This window comes from Gregarina niphandrodes (assembly GCF_000223845.1).
Source record: "Gregarina niphandrodes unplaced genomic scaffold scaffold00035, whole genome shotgun sequence".
Lineage (NCBI taxonomy): Eukaryota > Apicomplexa > Conoidasida > Eugregarinorida > Gregarinidae > Gregarina > Gregarina niphandrodes.
This window is the reverse complement of record NW_011645804.1, coordinates 71,956-89,923: the sequence shown is the minus strand read 5'-3', so window position 1 is coordinate 89,923 and position 17,968 is coordinate 71,956. Positions and strand designations below refer to the sequence as shown.

The following is a 17,968-nucleotide window of genomic DNA, read 5'->3' as shown; positions in this document are numbered from 1 at the left end:
CGAACGCTGCTGAGTGGAGAATGAGGCAGTCACGTGAAGCGGATCAAGCGCAGCGGATCAAGAACGGTGTCTCCAGCTTCTGTCTAACGGCAACTGTGTCCTCTAAGATTCAAGCACATGTAACTGATACGGCCAAGCAGCTTCCTTCCACCGAGTAGGCTTCTGTTATAGACGGTCGCCTCCCAGACGTGGAGACGGTCGCTCCCAGACGTGGAGACGGTCGCCTCCCAGACGTGGAGACGGTCGCCTCCCAGACGTGGAGACGTCGCCTCCCAGACGTGGAGACGGTCGCCTCCCAGACGTGGAGACGGTCGCCTCCCAGACGTGGAGACGTCGCCTCCCAGACGCGCGGAGATTGAACTTGAACGGAACGCCAAAATAATAGCCCACCGGCGTTCTCACCGTTACCGTAAAGTATCCTGCCGCCATTAGATGCGCAACTGGATCAATCCAGCGTCTTCCAGGCACCCATCGCTGCATTCCTCATCGGTTCTGCCGTCTCGCCGGCTTTGTACACCTTCTTGCACAACTCTGGCGGCGATCGAATCGTGGCGAAATCAAATGCAGAAATTGCTCTGTCGTGCTTGCACGTCATCTGACGCGGACACGACTTCACAAACGTAGTTTGACCCACGTGGTCACTTGGCTGGTGAAAGTTCCTTCAAGTTGTTGAGAGGACTATTCTCACGAAAGGAGGTTCACTCGCGTACCCATTCTCTTGCATTTCTACATCGCCCCTTTGGTTGAAGTTTCCTTTTCCCCACAGGAGACTCCGCGTGGCAGCGAGCAAATTAGGTCTCAGGCGGGAGGCAGAATTACTAAGGACAGAAACGAAGTCCAGCTGCTCAAGAGACCCCTGTCATGGGTCTCTCGGATTCCAGGGGTCGTCCATGGCTTGTCGAACCTTATTTCAGTATCATGCCATCAATGTATAGTATGGTCGACCTGTGCAGTGTAAATGGTCATTCAGTCGGTGGCGTACCAACAAACACATCTTTTTGAGCCACTGACAATCCTAGCGGTCGCCTGAAGCGCAATCACACTGCCAGACCCCTCCCAAAAAAAACGCTGGGGACGGGGAGCATCGTGCTGATACCTGATAGGTGCCGTGTGGCACGCACTTTCACGCAGGAATCGTTTGCTGGCGCTGCTTCAAATTAGATTCCACCCAAATTCTTTACCACCGCCTGCGGGGCTCGAACCCGCGACTGCAGGATTAAAAGTCCTGCGCTCTACCAACTGAGCTAAAGCGGCAATGATGTAGTGTATTGTGAACTACCGACTCTGGAGCGACCGGGGATCGTCGGGTGTAGACGAGACGACGCCATTCGCACACATCACGGCAACTATTAATTTAATTTTTACTCAGAGTAAAATCTAATTCGGTATTTGTACCCATGAGTAACCCAGCGAGTAACCACGATAACGACTGTGAAACCACACACCGACAGATCCTAACTCAGGTCCGTCAGCTTTGTGACCAGGTCATGGTTACTAATGGTAACGATGTGGGATGGGGAAAGAAATGGGCTCGACCTTAACCAACCTGTCACCGCCACTGCGCTGCCCTGATGTACACTGCTGGGATAGACGAGCCCACTAAATCTCTTTTGCTGCGTCCGTTTCCATCCCAATCGCTTTCGCCTGCGCCACCTGCGTTGGTTTTTTCGATCTTCCATGTTTGTCCGGAAACAGACAGAACTTCTGGTAATATGATATTCAGCGAAAGGGTTGGTTGGTTGTGATGGTCCCCACTTGAGAATGCACGTAGTGTGTCCCTCATAAGTTAGTGCCACGAAGTTCGACAAGCATCGATGTGGACCAGACATCTCTTTCCCAGAGAATCTCCAAGCAACTTCATTACCACGGAAGCGGGTGGCTGACGCGAACTGACCGCTCAATGATCAGTGAGTATGCCATGGCCATGGCGATCAGCGGGCCTCCGTCACAACGGAGCCTCCCCCCCATTTGTAGGGGTGAACGTCAGCTCTACGAACTTGTCATCTCCCTGGCCTGAGAAAACAGTGGCCAACATACATAAGCCAAGATCGAAGATTCAAGACAGTAACGGTGATTCGAAGACACAATACCCAGAGAAAAGAGACGGAGAGGTTCGAGAGTCCCGGGGGAAAAGCGAGTAGGGCGGAAATATTAACGGCCCTGCTGAGGCTTGTTACGGCGGATTTTCTCTTACTGTGGATTCCTGGGATTGTTCCAAGGAGACTGCGCTGCGAGAGAACCCGCTCGTTTACCTCTCCCCACAGCCACTGTAGGAGCCATAAACCAGGGGTCTCTCTAGCAGTGCAGCCTCCTTAATCAATCGGGACTTCCGGCACCGACTTCTGTAAAGCGGTGTGACTTGTAAGAGTTAGCGTATTCTGCGCCAGAACAACAACAAGGCGGCTTGGTCGAAGACCGTACTGGTATCTATTACTAGTCTCGGAGAGGCGCCACTCAGCCATAGACCTCGTTCGAAGATGATATGGTGACTGCGCGGATCTTTGACACCTAGATTTGGACGGGGAGAACCATGCCATCCCCGACTTAGTCAGCTGATACCATCAGTGAGTTATCCGTGGAAGGTTGGACGTACGATGTGTGGTTCCCCGTCATTTGCATATCTGTGGCTCCGAAGTTGTAACCTCTGGAACCTCCATGGAGGACCTTTGAACTTGTTACGAAGCCCTCCTGACCGCACAGTTACTCATGACCGCACAGTTACTCATGACCGCACAGTTACTCATGACCGCACAGTTACTCATGACCGCACAGTTACTCATGACCGCACAGTTACTCATGACCGCACAGTTACTCATGACCGCGCATGACTCTGTTGGGCAACCCGATCATTAGTGCGCGTTGTATCACTTTAAAGGACGCGTCTCGGTTCCGGCTAGCCTAGCCATCGTCACAGACGACTCTTGTCAAAAAAGCCACTGACTAAACCCGTATTCAGCGAAAGGTTGAACGTACCCTAAATGTCGCGGCAGCACGCGAAGACTCGACTTACAATCTAACACCATCTACCGGCGAAAATGCGTCTCGTCAGCGAGGGTGGCTATCCTCCCATTTCGTTCAAGTCGATGAATCTTATCAATTAAATCTCACCACCATTTCAACCAAAAAGATGAACACTACCAGAATTATCGTCATTTCAATCTCTTGGTAATCTTACCACGTTTTTGAACAAGCCAACGAACATCCCCTCTTCTTCAGCCGACTTAGGTATACATCGTTGATACTCCAATTTTACCTCCAACTTGCTCTCGCCACAGTTCTTTGTGGTCTCTATGGCGTCTGGTATAGTGGTGCTATCCACGATCTCTCCATGCAGTTCCTTTTTACGTGCTTTCGGATGTTCGAATCGAAGGAATTCTATCCTTATCCTAGCGCAAGGTGATTCTCGTTGTTTGTTGAGGTAAGGCAGAGAAGGCAAACCGATAGTTCTTCTATGTTGAGAATTTGGGCATCACAGCGCAACGACAATTCTCGCTACGATTTGGAAAGCGCAGCTCTGGTGGTCTTCAAAAACGAGGCGAGCGGGGAAGCAATTATTTGTTCGCGTTGCGACGAAACACCTTTCTCTGCCAGATCCATCAGTCAATGAGACTCCAAAGGGACACGAGCGTTCTTCAGCCGGGCACCATTATCGCTTTTAACTTTGAAATATTGAATTAGTAATCAGAATCATATTTTCAAGGAAGAAGGGCTTCCCGTGCAAAGGCTCTTCACATATAGAAGTGGAGAGCATCGGCTAGTGGAAGGTTTCGTATTTCAAGGGGCAGCTGGGTGTTTTAAGAAGTGCCATTAAATGGGAGCTTGAGTACTGTTGACCGCAATATCCGGATACGAGACTTTCTGGGCCGTAGAGGGCTTAGCAGAGATACAGCTTGGTGCCTCACACTGGATCTTACCTCCTATGACACAACCCGGGACTTCAATGGAAATGTTCTAGTCACCATTGCCTTGGCAAATTTGAGCGGACTGTATGATGGGATTATTAAGAACAAGAAGCCCGCATTTCGTAAAAGGGGGTGGCGCGAGAGAGCATTATTGCAAAATGCGTACTTTGACTATCATAGTCCTATTGTGACTCCGTCGAGAATGCGAATAGAAAAAAATAGGCCTAATCTTTGCTCAGGAAGTTGGCAGACGTCGTGTTCTAATGGGATAGATAACTTCCTCAAGATGGCCAGTAGCCTGATTCGTGCAGGACTAATTGAGGACTTACGTGAAATTCAAGAGAAGTGCTTACTTCTGATTTGCGGGGTGCACGCATATCAGATTGGTATGTTGGCCCCCTCCACTGTCAGGGCAAGTTTTGCATCGACAGAGATATGTGCAGACGGGGCCGTGACAAATTATCGGCCTCCAGAGGAAGTGCTTGGCAGGGCGCTTTTAATGCTTAAACAGTATACAGGAAAGAAGCTTAAAGAAAGAACACTCGCAACCTTAGGCGCAGCAGCCATGCTTTACCCAAATGTACAGAGCTACTTAGATGCTTTTGAGCTGGTCCAACGCACTTTACAAGGTGAGAAACCGGATTTTGGGCTTCTTGATAGAGGCCTTATCTGGAGGTTCTACAGTACCCTTGAGAACTTTGAGGACTCCGTCCTTGACTATGTGTCAGCCTGTCATGAGCGTATGCGAACGGCAGGGGTGATAGTGGAATATCAGAACGATGGGCCCTTCCAGCGTATTAAATTTGATGAAGGATGGTTCCGTGATAGCCTGTTTGCCCTGCGCAAGAATAGTACATACGGAGTGGTAGCCCCCGAGCTCTATGATATCGCCCGGAGGGGGATGATTGAGATAGTGCTGGGTGATGTGCCTGAGAACGAAATAAGCAGAATCTTCCAGGTTCAAAAGACTTCGAAAAGCTAAAGGAGTCTACTGTGTCAGCCCCAGCGACCTACCGGAAGTAAAGCCTGGGGATGACGATCTACGAATTATGGGATGCATTCTGACCTCCGGATGCAATCATTAACAAAAATAAGGAAAACCCCTTCATGTTCTATGAAAGAGTAGGATTTGAAGGGGATGGAGAGCTCATGTCCGTTTGTTAGAGGGTGTGAAACCCGCTGGTTAGAGCATAAACCAAGACAGGGAACTTGTCTGCTTAATCAAAGCTGGTTTTGACTTAAAAAAAAAAGAAAAAAAAGAAAAAAAAAGTTGCACCGGACTACATCCCAGAATGATTCCCTATCCGCTGGCGCCTCGAAAAAATAAAACATGACGACAGCTGCTGGATTCGAATCAACACCCATAGAGTCCAATAGATTTACAGCGGATATCCATAGCGCCACAAAAATATCTCCAGTGTTAGCCGTCACCGGCAGAGAGCCAATGCTACCCGGATGGTAAGAAGAGGGATCTGGATCCATGGGAGAAGGACTCATCGTAACTAACCTACTCGACGCGGCGAGCGCCATAAAAAAACAAAAACGCGCCCTAGTGCTCACCAAACCACCGGCCGCGAAAGGCGGAGGGCCCGAAAGCAGAGTTTTGCGCGACGTCTTCATGCAGCGAAAAGGGTTAATCAAAGAATGCGAATGTGAAGCTACTCGGTGCACCTGCCCAGAAAGGTGAGAGGCTACAGCCAGAAGTACCCCGAGAGTCCTCCAGCACTAGTTGAACAGAGGTAATGAGACTCTCAGGAGGAGATCTTATCGCTAGATGACGAATTAGAGGTCCACCCCGTGATTGTTCCGTCACGAATATCGAAAGGAGCCTGTTACTCTTGTGGGATATCGAGGCCGGACTGCAAATATCCGACCCGACCTACCACAAGCTTCGGTTACGGAAAATGCACGGAGTCGAAAGAGATAGGGGCGTTTTGTTCATGCTCCCCCTTTATTGGTTCCCAAGTCAATAAAGAAACAAGACATCCTAGTTCCCAAAGAAGCACACCGCCACTAAGCAATTCCGCAAAATACTTGCTGCGTAATGGACTCGATTTACGCAGAGGGGGATTCGAACCCCCGCATGGAAACCCATAGTAGAACTTGAGTCTACCCCCTTGGACCGCTCGGGCATCTGCGCAAAAAACTGTCAATTGATTTGTTTCTGGGCTTCGTGGCTATCTGTCGAGTGAATTGTAGGCTGTGACATAGTGGAACTTGGCTGATTGATGTTGAATGAAAATTGAATGCTACTTTGCGGAATGCTAAAGTTCTGTGCTGAGACGTCCTGCGTCAGTCGAGTCGTGCGTCCAGCGTCGTTGAGTGGGGCGCTTGTGCGTCACATCAATGGGTTGAGAGCTTGCGGTCTGAGAGGCGCAGCTGGGAAAGGTCCGTCTTAACAGGTCCGCAGAATAAAATAATCATTTTGCTCTCCTATAGGAGAAGGTGCAACCCAGGCAGAGTCTGCCGTACTGGGAACCAGGTGGTCTGGGTGGAGTCCCGCCAGATGTATGAGCGCAGCGTGGCATTCGGAAGATGCCGCAGTTGAACTGCGTGGATGTGCGGCGATTCCAAACGGGAGCGGTCCTCCGTGCCGTCAAATCGGAGGCGACCCCGCTTGGGGAACGACCTGCGGGTGGCCTTTCCCATTTGGGGCAGTTGGAACATGCCCGTGAAGACACCGTGCTAAGCGGGACGGGGGGGGGTTTAAATCAGAAAGCGGGGGCTATGTGTTGGTCCCCGTTCGAATATCATGATTGCCACGCGACTGTCACACACGTCAGCCCGGTTTGTACGGTGGTCACCGGAGAGACTTGTGAGGAAAGTTGGCTGGTATCGGCTTGGAGGGACGAAGGGTACGAAAAAAAGGGCTGTGATCGTGTTGTGGTCGCAACGTCAAAGAACACGTGAAATGAGAGTGCTGTTGTGTGTGGGGAAAATGTCAGCCAGTGGGAAAATGTGGGTTGATGGAAAAACAAGGCGAAGGTGTGGTTGGGGGCCAGGCTAGACACCGGCTGGGGGTCGAGACAAATTTAATAGACCGATGGAACAGGCGGTGTTCCAAGATTTTCAGAATCTGGTTACAAAAACCAATGCGACAAGGGAAGAGTTAACGTTGCTGTGCCAAGACTACCCAACGACTGTAAGAAATGTCTTGCTGAACATACTCTTAACAAATTTGTGAATACACTTTCTTGAGATGGGAGCAACTCTTGAGATGAGAGCGCCCGTTAAGGGTAAACCCCTTTGGGGTACACCCCTTTAGGATACACGCTAAAAAAACATGAGCACATGTTCGCTTTTTCCTAGCCGTCGACATGGTCGGCCGTTCATAGAGTAATGCCGCCGGAGGAAGCGCGGCCGATGTTGCGAGTCAAGGCGGAAGAGTTACGGTCCGTTGATTTGTGGTTGGACTTGGTGCGATTAGAAGCCGGATTGGGGCCTGTGGAGCGGTACGAGACTCTGAAGGCCGCGATAAAGTCGGTCGGCCACGACCCCCGGAGCGGCTTTTTGTGGGCGACGTTCTTTTCGCTGTTCGTCTCACTGCACAACGCGTTCTCGCAAGCGGCCGCTCGCCAAGAAGACGAGGATGTCGCCATGGCCCGCAGCGGCCCGCAATCAGCGGTAGCCCCTCTGGTACAGCTAGTGCCCGCGGAAATAAGCTATTCAGAAAGACACGCAAGTTCAATCGGCGACCAGAACATTAACCAGTATGTCCACCTACCCCCCGCTTCGCGTTGCCACGGTTATGATTTGTAGGTTTTTTACGTCGTCGGGACCAAGTGCGGGGTCGTCTAGTTCGTTGTTGAAGTCTCCATTGAGCATGATGGTGCCGGAGTTGGATGTGTCTCAGTGTGTAGATCTTCTGGCTTCATTAAGTTCGTTGACAGGAGATCTGAACGTGCCGGAGTATTGTGTGTACCTGCGGCAATTGTGCATGACACCGGTGCAAGATGTGCACGTAAAGGGTGTGCGGCAAATGCTGTCTGCGTTAGCGCCAGAGGCGGTGGTGGAGCCGGCGTGCAGTGCGGTACAGAAGGCGGACCTTAAGACGTACCCGTTGGCGTTATTTACGCGTCCGGTATCGGCAGTTATACCTGCTTTGGAGGTGGGGTCAATTTCCGGCTGGCTACGGATTCTCCAACTGGAGATGGATGATTGGTTGAGCATTAAGCGTACCGACCACGGTTGGTACCAAGCGCGACTTGGTTTCTTCTTCGACGTCGCTCTCCGCCAGTGCGGTCATGTACCAGACATTTTCTTCCTCAAGGCTCAGATGCTCTTCCGCGAAGATCAACTCGAACAGGCACTGCACACGCTTAGCACACTACCACTCGCCGCCCGACGCGTGGAGCTCGCCTTCGTTGTAGCAGATGCCTACGACCTCCTCCTTCGCGACGTACAGGCCGCTGTCACGCACCTCTGCGCCGTCCTCGCTGATTACGTCCGTAGCACCACCCCCCATCTCGCCAACGGCCAGGGCGCGAGTGACAACCACTCTCTGGCCGGTAAGAACCCTGGCAAGCTGGTGGCCGGCCAGGGGGTGGTGGCCGGCCAGGGAGTGGTGGCCGGCCAGGGAGTGGTGGCCGGCCAGGGGGTGGTGGGCGGCCAGGGAGTAGTGCAAAGCAGTCTGATCTACCACATCGTGCTGAAGCGGATTCGTTTATTGGGTGTGGCCGAAGCGAGGCGTTTGTTGGACGCGTTGGTAGACGACCTGAGTATCCGGCCGCTGCTGAACGAGTCTCTATGTGTGTCCTTGGTGTCGCTGTGCGCGTTCCTGCAGTTGGACGCGGTCTACATCCGGCACTTGATCGAGCAGTTTCTGGCGGTCTTGCCCGCGCCTTCTGCGATGTTAATAACGCTTCTGCACTCGGCCAGCTTCGCACCGCCGCCGGACTTCCTCGGCACCTACAGTAGTCGCCGGCAGCGAGGCGGCGACCTTGCCGACGACCCCGTCATGGCCGAACTCGCCACGATGGCCTTCGGCCAGGCCTATATATACTCGCCCAACTCAGAAGACGTCCGCGCCTTCCTCAACCTCCGCTGTCTCATGACGCCCCACCGGCACATTGACTACCAACGGTACGTGGCTTTCGCTACCCAACTGCCTGCTCTCCACCTATCACCACCCATCGTCGACCCCTACCTGGACCCCTACATGGCAAACGGTACACAGTCGGGCTTTTCGGGCTTGGCGCCCAGAATCGACACACCCGATCTCGAACGGAACCCGTTTACTGTCGACTCCCTCACCGTCACTCCCACCACCGTCAAAGGCGTCATTGAACTCAGCCGGAAACTCGACGCTCTCCTCGACATCGCCAGACAGATCAAAGAAGGAGCACTCGAGACCGGACCTGGAACCAAACTCACGGCGCCTGCTGTGTTCAACGTACTCGGCAAGGCAGCTCAGAAACACCGACACCTCCTCACCGAAAAACAGTTCAACGACCTCCAAAGTTTGAGCGAGGACGAACTGTGTCTGCACACTCTCAACGTCTGGCTTGAGAGTAGTAACTAGCGAGTCAAGACCAAGCAAGATCCTGGTCCAATCAAAACCCTGTCAAGACAAGACCCTGGCCACGGAGTCAAGACCCCATCGAGGCCAACGCCCAGACAACTTTCTTCAGCTAATTCAAATGCCTTCTCACAATTCGCACACCACTGATCAGCCATCCATCGTCCGGCTTATTGCCAGCACGCCGAATAGTAATATAGTTTTGACAACGTAAAAAAGTGTTCCCCCTGAAGGGCGTCAACCGTTGATAATTATTCGTCATCACTGAAATCGTCATCGTCAAGATTAAGGTTGTCTTGTCCCCCGATGTAGCCCTGCGTCATGGCTGGCGGGTAGGGGAGATAGGGGCTTCCGTAATGGTATATGTTCGGGGGGTAGGCCGTTTGTGGGCCCCAGTTTGGAACCTGGCCCCATGATGCGGTGGGCATCATTTGGCTAGGGTTGTAGAGGCAGGGGGTGAGGCCGAGCTGGGCACGGAAGCACTGGCGCGCCGCGATCGCGTCAGTAAGGCATTGTTTCATAGCGGCCTCGGTGTTAGAGATTTGCGCCTGCAGGTTCCGTTCCATGTTGCGAAGCTGATTCATGGTGTCCACGGTCTGTGCCAAGCGCTTGGCCAGGAGCTGCAGCTGCTCTCCCGGTGCGGGTTTGCAGAGTCGAGCCTTGATCTGATTATATTCGTCGTCATGTCGCTGAATCTCAGCCCGAGTTATATACACCTTCGTACGCAATTCCACTAACTCACTCGAACGCTCTTGCCACTTGGTCATGTATTGCAATCCAATACGATCGTGCCCCTCCAATGCCCCCGTCATCGCCTCCGAAGCTACTAGGTGGTGGCCCGCCTGCGTCGCCATCGCATTCGCCACAGACACTCCCGCCAAGTCCGCACTCGGCGCCGGCATGGCAGTCGCGGCTACCAGGCAAGGCACACGATAAAATCTCTTGCTGCACACGTGCACTGATTTCGTACTCCTCATAATAAACAATTATGAAAATTTAATTCACGCGTCGGGGCGAAGACCAAGGGACAAAACTCAGGGTCCAGACCAGGAGAAGAACCCATGGTCAGGAAAAGAACCCATAAGCCCAGTAGGTGAGGAGAAGGGCTCATAGGCCATGACGCGGAACCGAGAGCCTTCTCGGCTTCGGAAGCTATCCGCTCTGGCTGCCATCCTGCCTCTGCCTCTGCCTCAGGCACCTTTCTGCTTTGCACCAGATCTCAACTGGGCTGTCTTGCGAGATCTCAAATCGGTCACAGAGCGATTCTACTTGGTATAATGTTAGGAGCGAATCTCAATCCCTTAACCCAGCAACCGTTTTTTTTTATAAGTCTGCTTGTTCCGTCTCGTGCGCATTACCGAACCCTCCTTTCATTGAACTGGCCCGGATCCGAACCCTTTGCCTTCGAACCCTTTGCCTTCGAACCCTTTGCCTTCGAGACCCTTTGCCTTCGAGACCCTTTGCCTTCGAGACCCTTTGCCTTCGAGACCCTTTTTGAAAAGTGGTAATAATGAGCTATCTATCTACTATAGCTGTAGTTGAGTTTTTATGAGCAAATCGGCAGCGAGAAAAGCGTTGCCGGACTGCGCAGTGATGGCGTCCGCGGAGCAGTAATGTTGTTCGAGATCGGAGCAAACGTTACAGACGTCTGCGCTGAGTTTATTGACTGTAGTGGTAACTTGCAGCAGTGCATTGGACTTGGTTTGTATCAGGGAAGGCGCAATGGAGTGGGCGATAGTGGAGTTCGCCAACGCGTCATTAAGATAGACGGTTTTTGGCGGTTCGGGGGTAGACATGAAGGCGGCATTGCTTTGGCTGACCATGTTGGCGAGGTCGCTGAGAGTGTTATCTGTCTTGAGAACTATTGGGTATTTTGTCCACGCATCATGGGCCTGTTGCAAAATGTTGTTCAGAGGCGCAACAATCGGACTAATCATGTCCTCTACGGATTCGATGCTCTCGAGACGCTGTCTCACGGCACTCAGTACCGGTCGATCCCACTGGTCTTTAGCAATTTCCCCCAAAGCCAAGTGAGAGTCATAGTAGGTGACAAGATGGTCAATTCGCTCCATGAGGTCTTCAAATTCCTGGCCATCCTCTGCACGTATATATAACTTAGTCGTATCGTAACCCATCGGATCACGGTATTGTGCCAAATCATTCACATCCATTTTTACATACTGACCCAGCGAGTCCCTCACCGCACTCACCTCTCCCAAGAAACGATTCGCGATCTTGTCCGAACGAGCAATGTACTCCTGCTCACAATATGCAAGCAACGAATTACAAGACTGCAACAAATCATATGCTGCGCTAATCTTGCTCACCAAATCACCACGGCGTCGTGTGAGTCTTGCCATGTACAATCCATACGTCAACCGGCAAAATGCTTCTTCTTGCCCGTCATATCCCAACCTGTTGACGAGGTTCACATCAGCAAAGGCTGCATATATTATCGATGGGATCACTACATCGCGGCAAGCTGATGACGGGGTAATCTTCACCAAATCGTATTTACAGTACCCCGTCCACTCGCCAGATAAACACACAGATTGAGACAACTTCATAGTCCGAGAACCGACGTCCATGCAAACCTGAAAGTTGCCAGCTAAAGCGCGGCATTCCGTTAACTCATTCGTCTCGAATCCAATACTTTTCACTTGCCCATCCTTATCGGTCTGCGCAGCCGTCCCATGAGTACAAAAAGTATCAATATTCACCAGTTCTCCATCCTCATTGTATCCAGCGCAATTTGTTCCCGGCGTTGCACACGTGTTTGCTATTTTGAGGAACGTGCGCAGAGTTGATTTACAGCTTGCCGACGGGGTATAGTCCTTCTTGATCTCAATACTGCATAGCGCATCGTCATATGGTTCATAGCAACTCCGAAATCCCCACGATGAGTTTTTGATCATGGGATTAAGAGCTTTCTTCATCTGTTGAGAAACCTGAATAGCTGCTGGTCCTAGGCCTCTAAAAGAATTGCAGTGGCAGGTCCGTAGGGGCGGCAGGTCCGTAGGGGCGGCAGGTCCGTAGGGGTGGCAGGTCCGTAGGGGCGTTGGGTCGGGCCGGGCCGAAGATTACTGGGCGAAGGAGGGGCAGACCAAGTCTGACCTAAGATGGTCGTGGAGCATTTGTAGTTGATTTCCCCACAGCGGCAAGACAGGTACTAGCTTAACGCATTCATGTTGGTAAGTATTTAGTTCATTCGTGGCGGGAGTTGACTTGTCAGTGGTCGGAATTAGGGGTGAGGGAATATCTGCGGGATTGATAGCGCTTGTTCCCGAGTACGATGACAAGGTTGTTGCAATGATTGAAAGAGTGATTAGCTTCGTGGCTATATTCTTAGTATGGACGCGAGCATAAGTAGGACGCATACAGCAGCCGCGCACCCCAATATAAATGATAAGGCCAAATAGAGGTCCATAAATGTGGGGGGTAGGTAAATGGGTTGTATGTTTGGTTGGTTACGGTTTTCCTTTGGTGAAGCTGAATGAAGGGAGTGGGGCATCAGTGGATCCCTCGGCCCAAACGGTTGACAACCAGCGATACTGGAGCGCGTTTAAGTCGCTGGGAGGTTGGACACCCTTCGGAACAATTGACTACAACCTTGATGGGACTCAAGACCTATTGCTATATCAGGAATCATCAGGCACTACCCAAGTAAAGGTTGTGTGTAGACAACCGGACAACCACCCCTGGTCGGTCTGCGGTTCATTCCGACTACCGTTGGCCCACTCATTATTTCTCCGGCCACTTCAGATCGATACTAACACCAAAGGCGTCAACGGAAAGGGCGTTGCCCGCCACAACGTTAATGCGGGCGGCCCTAGTGCTGTTCAGATCGTAACTATATCAAGTAAAACCGATGCAGGACCGTCTCCCTCAGGCATCGGGAAAGCCGTCGGTAACGTCGTCGGAAACGTGGTTGGCAATGACGACAAGTCAAGTTGTGTCTTGCAATCCTTCGTACTGAATGAGCGTGACTTGGGAAAAAAGGATTTTGTCTCTAGCTGGTCAGAATCAATTGACTGTGAGACCAAACCGATATTCTTGGACATAGATTTCGATGGACTTACGGACATGCTTGGCTCGTCTGAGGCCAGCCGGGCTGGTTACATAAATCTCGGAAATGGCTCGTTCGAAAAGAGGGGGTGGGAGGACATGTCGGACTACTTTGATCTTACAAATTATTCGAACCGAGACCGATTCCCTGTAGACTTATATTCCTTTGAAGACGACAAGTCCAACGAGGACTTCCTGTCCAGCATCGACTCCGCCGTTGGGCACAACTCCTCGGTCTCAGACAGCAAGGGCTTCTTTGGGTGGCTGCGATCGTTTGTGGAAGAGCCCTCCGCCGAGAACACCGTAAAACACTACCTCAAGGAGCACCTGGAGGACTTTAAGAAACACATGGTGGGACTCTACTCCCAAACGGGCAACGGGCAGTGGACGCCGCGGCCGCTGCCGCTGCACTACCCTGCTCGCATTGCGCATTCGGTCTCTGGGCATGCCCAAGTCGACATGGACGGAGACTGCATGGCGGACTTGGTACTCATTGTGGACAGTCCAGATTTTGAGAGCCGGCAGGAACTGGAGATCTGGCTAACGGAACCGAACGCGAACGGCGCCGGCGCGGTCCGGCGGATGTGGCGGAGCCAGCGGCTGTTGTTGCCCGACAACCTCTTGAGTGTATACCTTACGGACTTCAACGGTTCCGGCGGGGCCGACCTATTGGTGCTGGCGGGGCTGCAACCGCGGTTATACCTGTTCCGCATGCTGCACGAATCGCAGGAGTTGCCCGGCGGTCTTTGCGGGAACAGCTTCCACTTTTCCTTCGGCGGTATGAACGGACGCGTCCAAAGTGACTTCATGACCGTTACGCCGATAGCGGAGGAGTTGGTCACCAAGCACCTGCAGGTGCTGGACGTAGACGGGGACCGCTATGACGACGTGGTCACGATTGTGCAAAAACCGGCGGGTCGTCGCAGTGTGCGTGTTTACCGTTCCGTGCCCTGGGGCGGCGGTAGCGACCGCGGGAGTGACCGTGGTGGCGCACAGAACGCTAGCGGCGGCTGGTTCGCGGGTCCGTGGTTCGGCGGCCGCGCAAGTTGGTTCGGTGACTGGTGGCTGCGGCTATGGTGGGCGGGAAGCTCAGCAGCCCCGTCTTCCGTAAACCGCGCGTTCGAGTCTTACTATGAGCTGGACCTGCGCGACAACCCCGTGATCGCCAGCGGCTGGCTCGACTCGGGGCACTTCTTGGTTTGGCATGGCGCCCCCGGCAACCCGCTCACGGCTTTCGCACAGACCGGTTTCGACGGCGAAATGGGGTACGCCACCCGCGTCCAAGTCTACGGCGCCCAGTGCCTCGGCCGCAAAGCTGCCCTGCCTCTCAGCGGCGCCGTAGTCGCCCTCGCACCCCCCGGCATGGACGGCGTCCGTCTCCCCGTGCGCCGCACACTTTCCACCGCCGACTCCGCCTCCCCATTCCCGCCGGCCGTCCTAACCGCCGGCTTCGGCCAGTCCAGCAACTACATCGACGTCGCCAACGTCGGTCTGCCCTACACCCACGCACCACTCCACGAGTGCGGTGAATACCAACGGCTACCCATCATTGCCAATGCTACGCGCCCTGCCCTCGCTGCGTTCGCCCGCACTTGGACCGCCGTTATGCCCAACTGCCAACTCCTCATCACCGTGCCAGCCAACCGCTGGAAAACAGACCTCTGGAGACTCAGCCTCATACTCTCGCCCGGCCGCCAGGCCGCCAAGGTCTTCGTCGGCATGCTCCTCGCACTCGCACTCGTCGGCCTATTTATCGGCACACACACCCAGGACACCAAACGCAGAGCAAAACAGGCTTTTATATGACAACATCGCCCCTAACCTCCTCCCTCCTGGCCGTCGACCTCGCACACTCCCTCCTCGAAGAAAGCGACCCGCGCAGACCCTGGACAGATGAAGAATCCCCAACCACCGCTTCCGATGAACCCACGTAAGCACACACCCCAACCGCACAAGCGAGGGTGTGCAACACACCAGGTCCAAGACCCCGAAGTGACTGCCGACGGACTCAACCCAATTCTACGAAGGGAGCTGGCTCCGAAAGGAGCTGCTGGCTCGGAAGGGCGCTGACTCGGAAGGGGCTGCTGGCTCGGAAGGGAGCTGCTGGCTTGGAAGGGAGCTAGTTCTGATGGGAACAGGCTCGAAAGGGAGCTGGCGCGTCCTGCATGCATCAGAGAATCGATGGATGTTATCGCCGTAAGCGGTTGCACCTTGCTCACACTGTGTGTTTCAGGGCGAGCTGAGTCAGACCGAGGCAGCCCCTGGGGACTCCGATCGGGTGGTAGCCGTGGCGTCGAACTTGCAGCCAGCTAGCGTGGTACCACCTGGAGCCGTGACCAATTTGCAGCCACCCACCGTGCGGTCACCTACAGTGCGCCCGCCCGGATCGGTGGGCCTCACGACATTGGTGCGTCCCTCCGGGTCTCCTTCGGGGTCAGTGTGTGTTTCGGGGTTGGTGTGCCCTTCGGGATCGGTGTGCCCTTCGGGGGCGGTAACGTTGGTGCGTTACGACGATGCTCCGGCTTCCCGTAGACAATGTTCCGGTTTCCTGTTGTTGATGGTTGCAGTGACTGCTGTGACGGGTTTTCTGATGGGGTACGACTTGTGTATCGTGGCGGTGGTCTTGGATCCGATTCGGCAGGAGTTTGCGGTATGTGCGGGTGGAGAAAGTTTGGACGGTTTGGGCAAGGCGGCGCCGTGTCTGTTGAACGAGTTGTTTGTGGCGATCTTGGCACCAGGAGCGATGGTGGCCTCGTTGTTCGGTGGGTGGGCCGCAGATCGGTTTGGGCGGCGGCGGATCCTCATGTTGTCGGACGTGTTCTTCTTTTGCGCAGCAACGACCATGTCGCTGGCGCAGACGTACTCGGTCATGCTAGCAGGCAGGGCACTGCTCGGCGTCGGGATTGGAATGGGCTTCGTGGTCTTTCCGACGTACATGGCGGAGGTGGCTCCTGCAGCGGTGCGCGGCGTGTTGGTGACGTGTCAGGAAGTGGCGCAGTGTCTTGGTTGTCTCGGGGCGTACGCGGTAGCCTTCTTCGTGAATCCACGCACGCAGTGGCGGGCTCTGCTGTTTTTCGCAGGCGTGCCTGCGGTAATCCAGCTCATCGGCACCCTCGTGCTACCAGAGAGCCCACGATGGCTCGTATGCAAGAGGAAGATACCCTCTGCCAAACGAGCCCTCGAGCGAATCGCCGGCCACTCACCCGACCCGGAACATGAGTCTAGGTACACCATTGTCGAGCGCTTCCTCGTCGCCACACCCCCCAGCGGCTATAGCGACTCGTCCGCCTCTCGAATTTCCAGAGTCAGGGCCGCCCGGGCGGTCTTTCAAGGCGCCGACGAGCGGGGCATAGGAGTCGACGACATCCGCGACATCGAACACGAAATGAGGTACCACGCCACTCTCACTAGAGAAAACAGCCGCGTGGACAACGTTACCGATTTTGGCTCCCCATACATGCCCCCACCAGGGTCCAGACAACCTCCCATCCAAGTTCTGCTGGCGCTCATCGAGGAAGAAGAACTCAGACAACTGAACAAGCAAAAGAAACGAATGGAACGGGTCAAAAGGGATGATGAGGAGATGCTCGCCAAATTTAATGAAAGTAAGCAAACATGCGCCCGCGCGCGTGTGTGCACACGCGTGTGCGCGCGCATAATAGCGGGTGATTTTCCTTTCTGTAGAGCGAGTATCTCATGTGATGTATAACTTGTTTCGGTTTAAGCGGTGGATCTCTTTAGACCACAACCCTACTGTACAGAAGGTTAGAGCGAACATCATGCCGTTACTAATAGCTATGGGCTGCGCAATTAGCCAGAACTTTACCGGAGCGAATACAATACTCTATTATTCCATAGATTTGTTCAAGATGGGTGGAGTATGTGATACAGTACTCCCAGGATTTATGATTGGCGTTGTTAAATTGGTTGGCGTACTACTGATGATACTGTGTGTAGAACGTATTGGAAGAAGAATTCCGCTATTAGTTGGTACAGGCGGAACGATAATGTGTCACTTGGCGTTGACTTATGTTTATCAAACATATAACTTTGAAGGTGACATATGTGCAGAATCAACAAACCAAGTTCCCGAAGGAATTGTTACTTTGAACATGTGGTTGATATGGGCTTTGATGTTCTTCTGGAACATCAGCTGGGCAGGACTCATGTTTGTGGTGGCGAGCGAAGTTTTACCCTCCAACTTCAGAGGAGTCGGTATGGGTATTACTATCGCTACCTTTTGGATCTTTGCCTTTGTCTTCCAGCTCCTTTTCAGGACACTTATTCTGACCATCACTCCAGAAGGCACTTTCGCACTTTTATCCTTTACTTCCTTCCTTGTCCTTCTATTTGTATACTTCAAGGTACCCGATCTTACAGGGAAGACTCTGGAAGAAATACACTGACTGGAGATGGACATGACTATATGCCAGTGCGGCCTATTGGATGAGTGCGGACTAGTGGATCAGTTCCGACGAGTGTA

At 53.2% G+C, this 17,968-nt stretch overlaps 7 protein-coding genes and 2 non-coding genes across 9 annotated transcripts; 4 read left to right on the top strand and 5 right to left on the bottom strand.

Moving 5' to 3' along the window:
• Positions 1-1,181: 1,181 nt before the first annotated feature.
• GNI_134440 lies at positions 1,182-1,254 on the bottom strand. Its single transcript has one exon. It is a non-coding gene; the product is annotated as a tRNA-Lys (tRNA).
• Positions 1,255-3,154: 1,900 nt separating this feature from the next.
• On the bottom strand, positions 3,155-3,597 carry GNI_134430 (hypothetical protein; the record flags this gene model as incomplete). The annotated part of the gene is made up of 2 exons (XM_011134036.1): positions 3,155-3,386; positions 3,497-3,597. 2 exons carry the CDS (start codon positions 3,595-3,597, stop codon positions 3,155-3,157), a joined length of 333 nt encoding a protein of 110 aa, XP_011132338.1.
• Positions 3,598-4,104: 507 nt separating this feature from the next.
• On the top strand, positions 4,105-4,884 carry GNI_134420 (hypothetical protein; the record flags this gene model as incomplete). Its single annotated transcript, XM_011134035.1, has 1 exon — positions 4,105-4,884. The coding sequence occupies one exon, from the start codon at positions 4,105-4,107 to the stop codon at positions 4,882-4,884; it is 780 nt and encodes a 259-aa protein (XP_011132337.1).
• A 1,074-nt stretch (positions 4,885-5,958) lies between these two features.
• GNI_134410 lies at positions 5,959-6,042 on the bottom strand. Its single transcript has one exon. It is a non-coding gene; the product is annotated as a tRNA-Leu (tRNA).
• A 1,199-nt stretch (positions 6,043-7,241) lies between these two features.
• Positions 7,242-9,423, top strand: GNI_134400 (hypothetical protein; the record flags this gene model as incomplete). Its single annotated transcript, XM_011134034.1, has 2 exons — positions 7,242-7,612; positions 7,662-9,423. 2 exons carry the CDS (start codon positions 7,242-7,244, stop codon positions 9,421-9,423), a joined length of 2,133 nt encoding a protein of 710 aa, XP_011132336.1.
• Positions 9,424-9,671: 248 nt separating this feature from the next.
• On the bottom strand, positions 9,672-10,397 carry GNI_134390 (hypothetical protein; the record flags this gene model as incomplete). The annotated part of the gene is made up of 1 exon (XM_011134033.1): positions 9,672-10,397. The coding sequence occupies one exon, from the start codon at positions 10,395-10,397 to the stop codon at positions 9,672-9,674; it is 726 nt and encodes a 241-aa protein (XP_011132335.1).
• Positions 10,398-10,946: 549 nt separating this feature from the next.
• On the bottom strand, positions 10,947-12,356 carry GNI_134380 (hypothetical protein; the record flags this gene model as incomplete). The annotated part of the gene is made up of 1 exon (XM_011134032.1): positions 10,947-12,356. One exon carries the CDS (start codon positions 12,354-12,356, stop codon positions 10,947-10,949), a length of 1,410 nt encoding a protein of 469 aa, XP_011132334.1.
• Positions 12,357-12,849: 493 nt separating this feature from the next.
• On the top strand, positions 12,850-15,291 carry GNI_134370 (putative transmembrane protein; the record flags this gene model as incomplete). Its single annotated transcript, XM_011134031.1, has 1 exon — positions 12,850-15,291. One exon carries the CDS (start codon positions 12,850-12,852, stop codon positions 15,289-15,291), a length of 2,442 nt encoding a protein of 813 aa, XP_011132333.1.
• Positions 15,292-16,075: 784 nt separating this feature from the next.
• GNI_134360 (major facilitator superfamily transporter) lies at positions 16,076-17,891 on the top strand (the record flags this gene model as incomplete). Its single annotated transcript, XM_011134030.1, has 2 exons — positions 16,076-17,090; positions 17,170-17,891. 2 exons carry the CDS (start codon positions 16,076-16,078, stop codon positions 17,889-17,891), a joined length of 1,737 nt encoding a protein of 578 aa, XP_011132332.1.
• Positions 17,892-17,968: the final 77 nt, after the last annotated feature.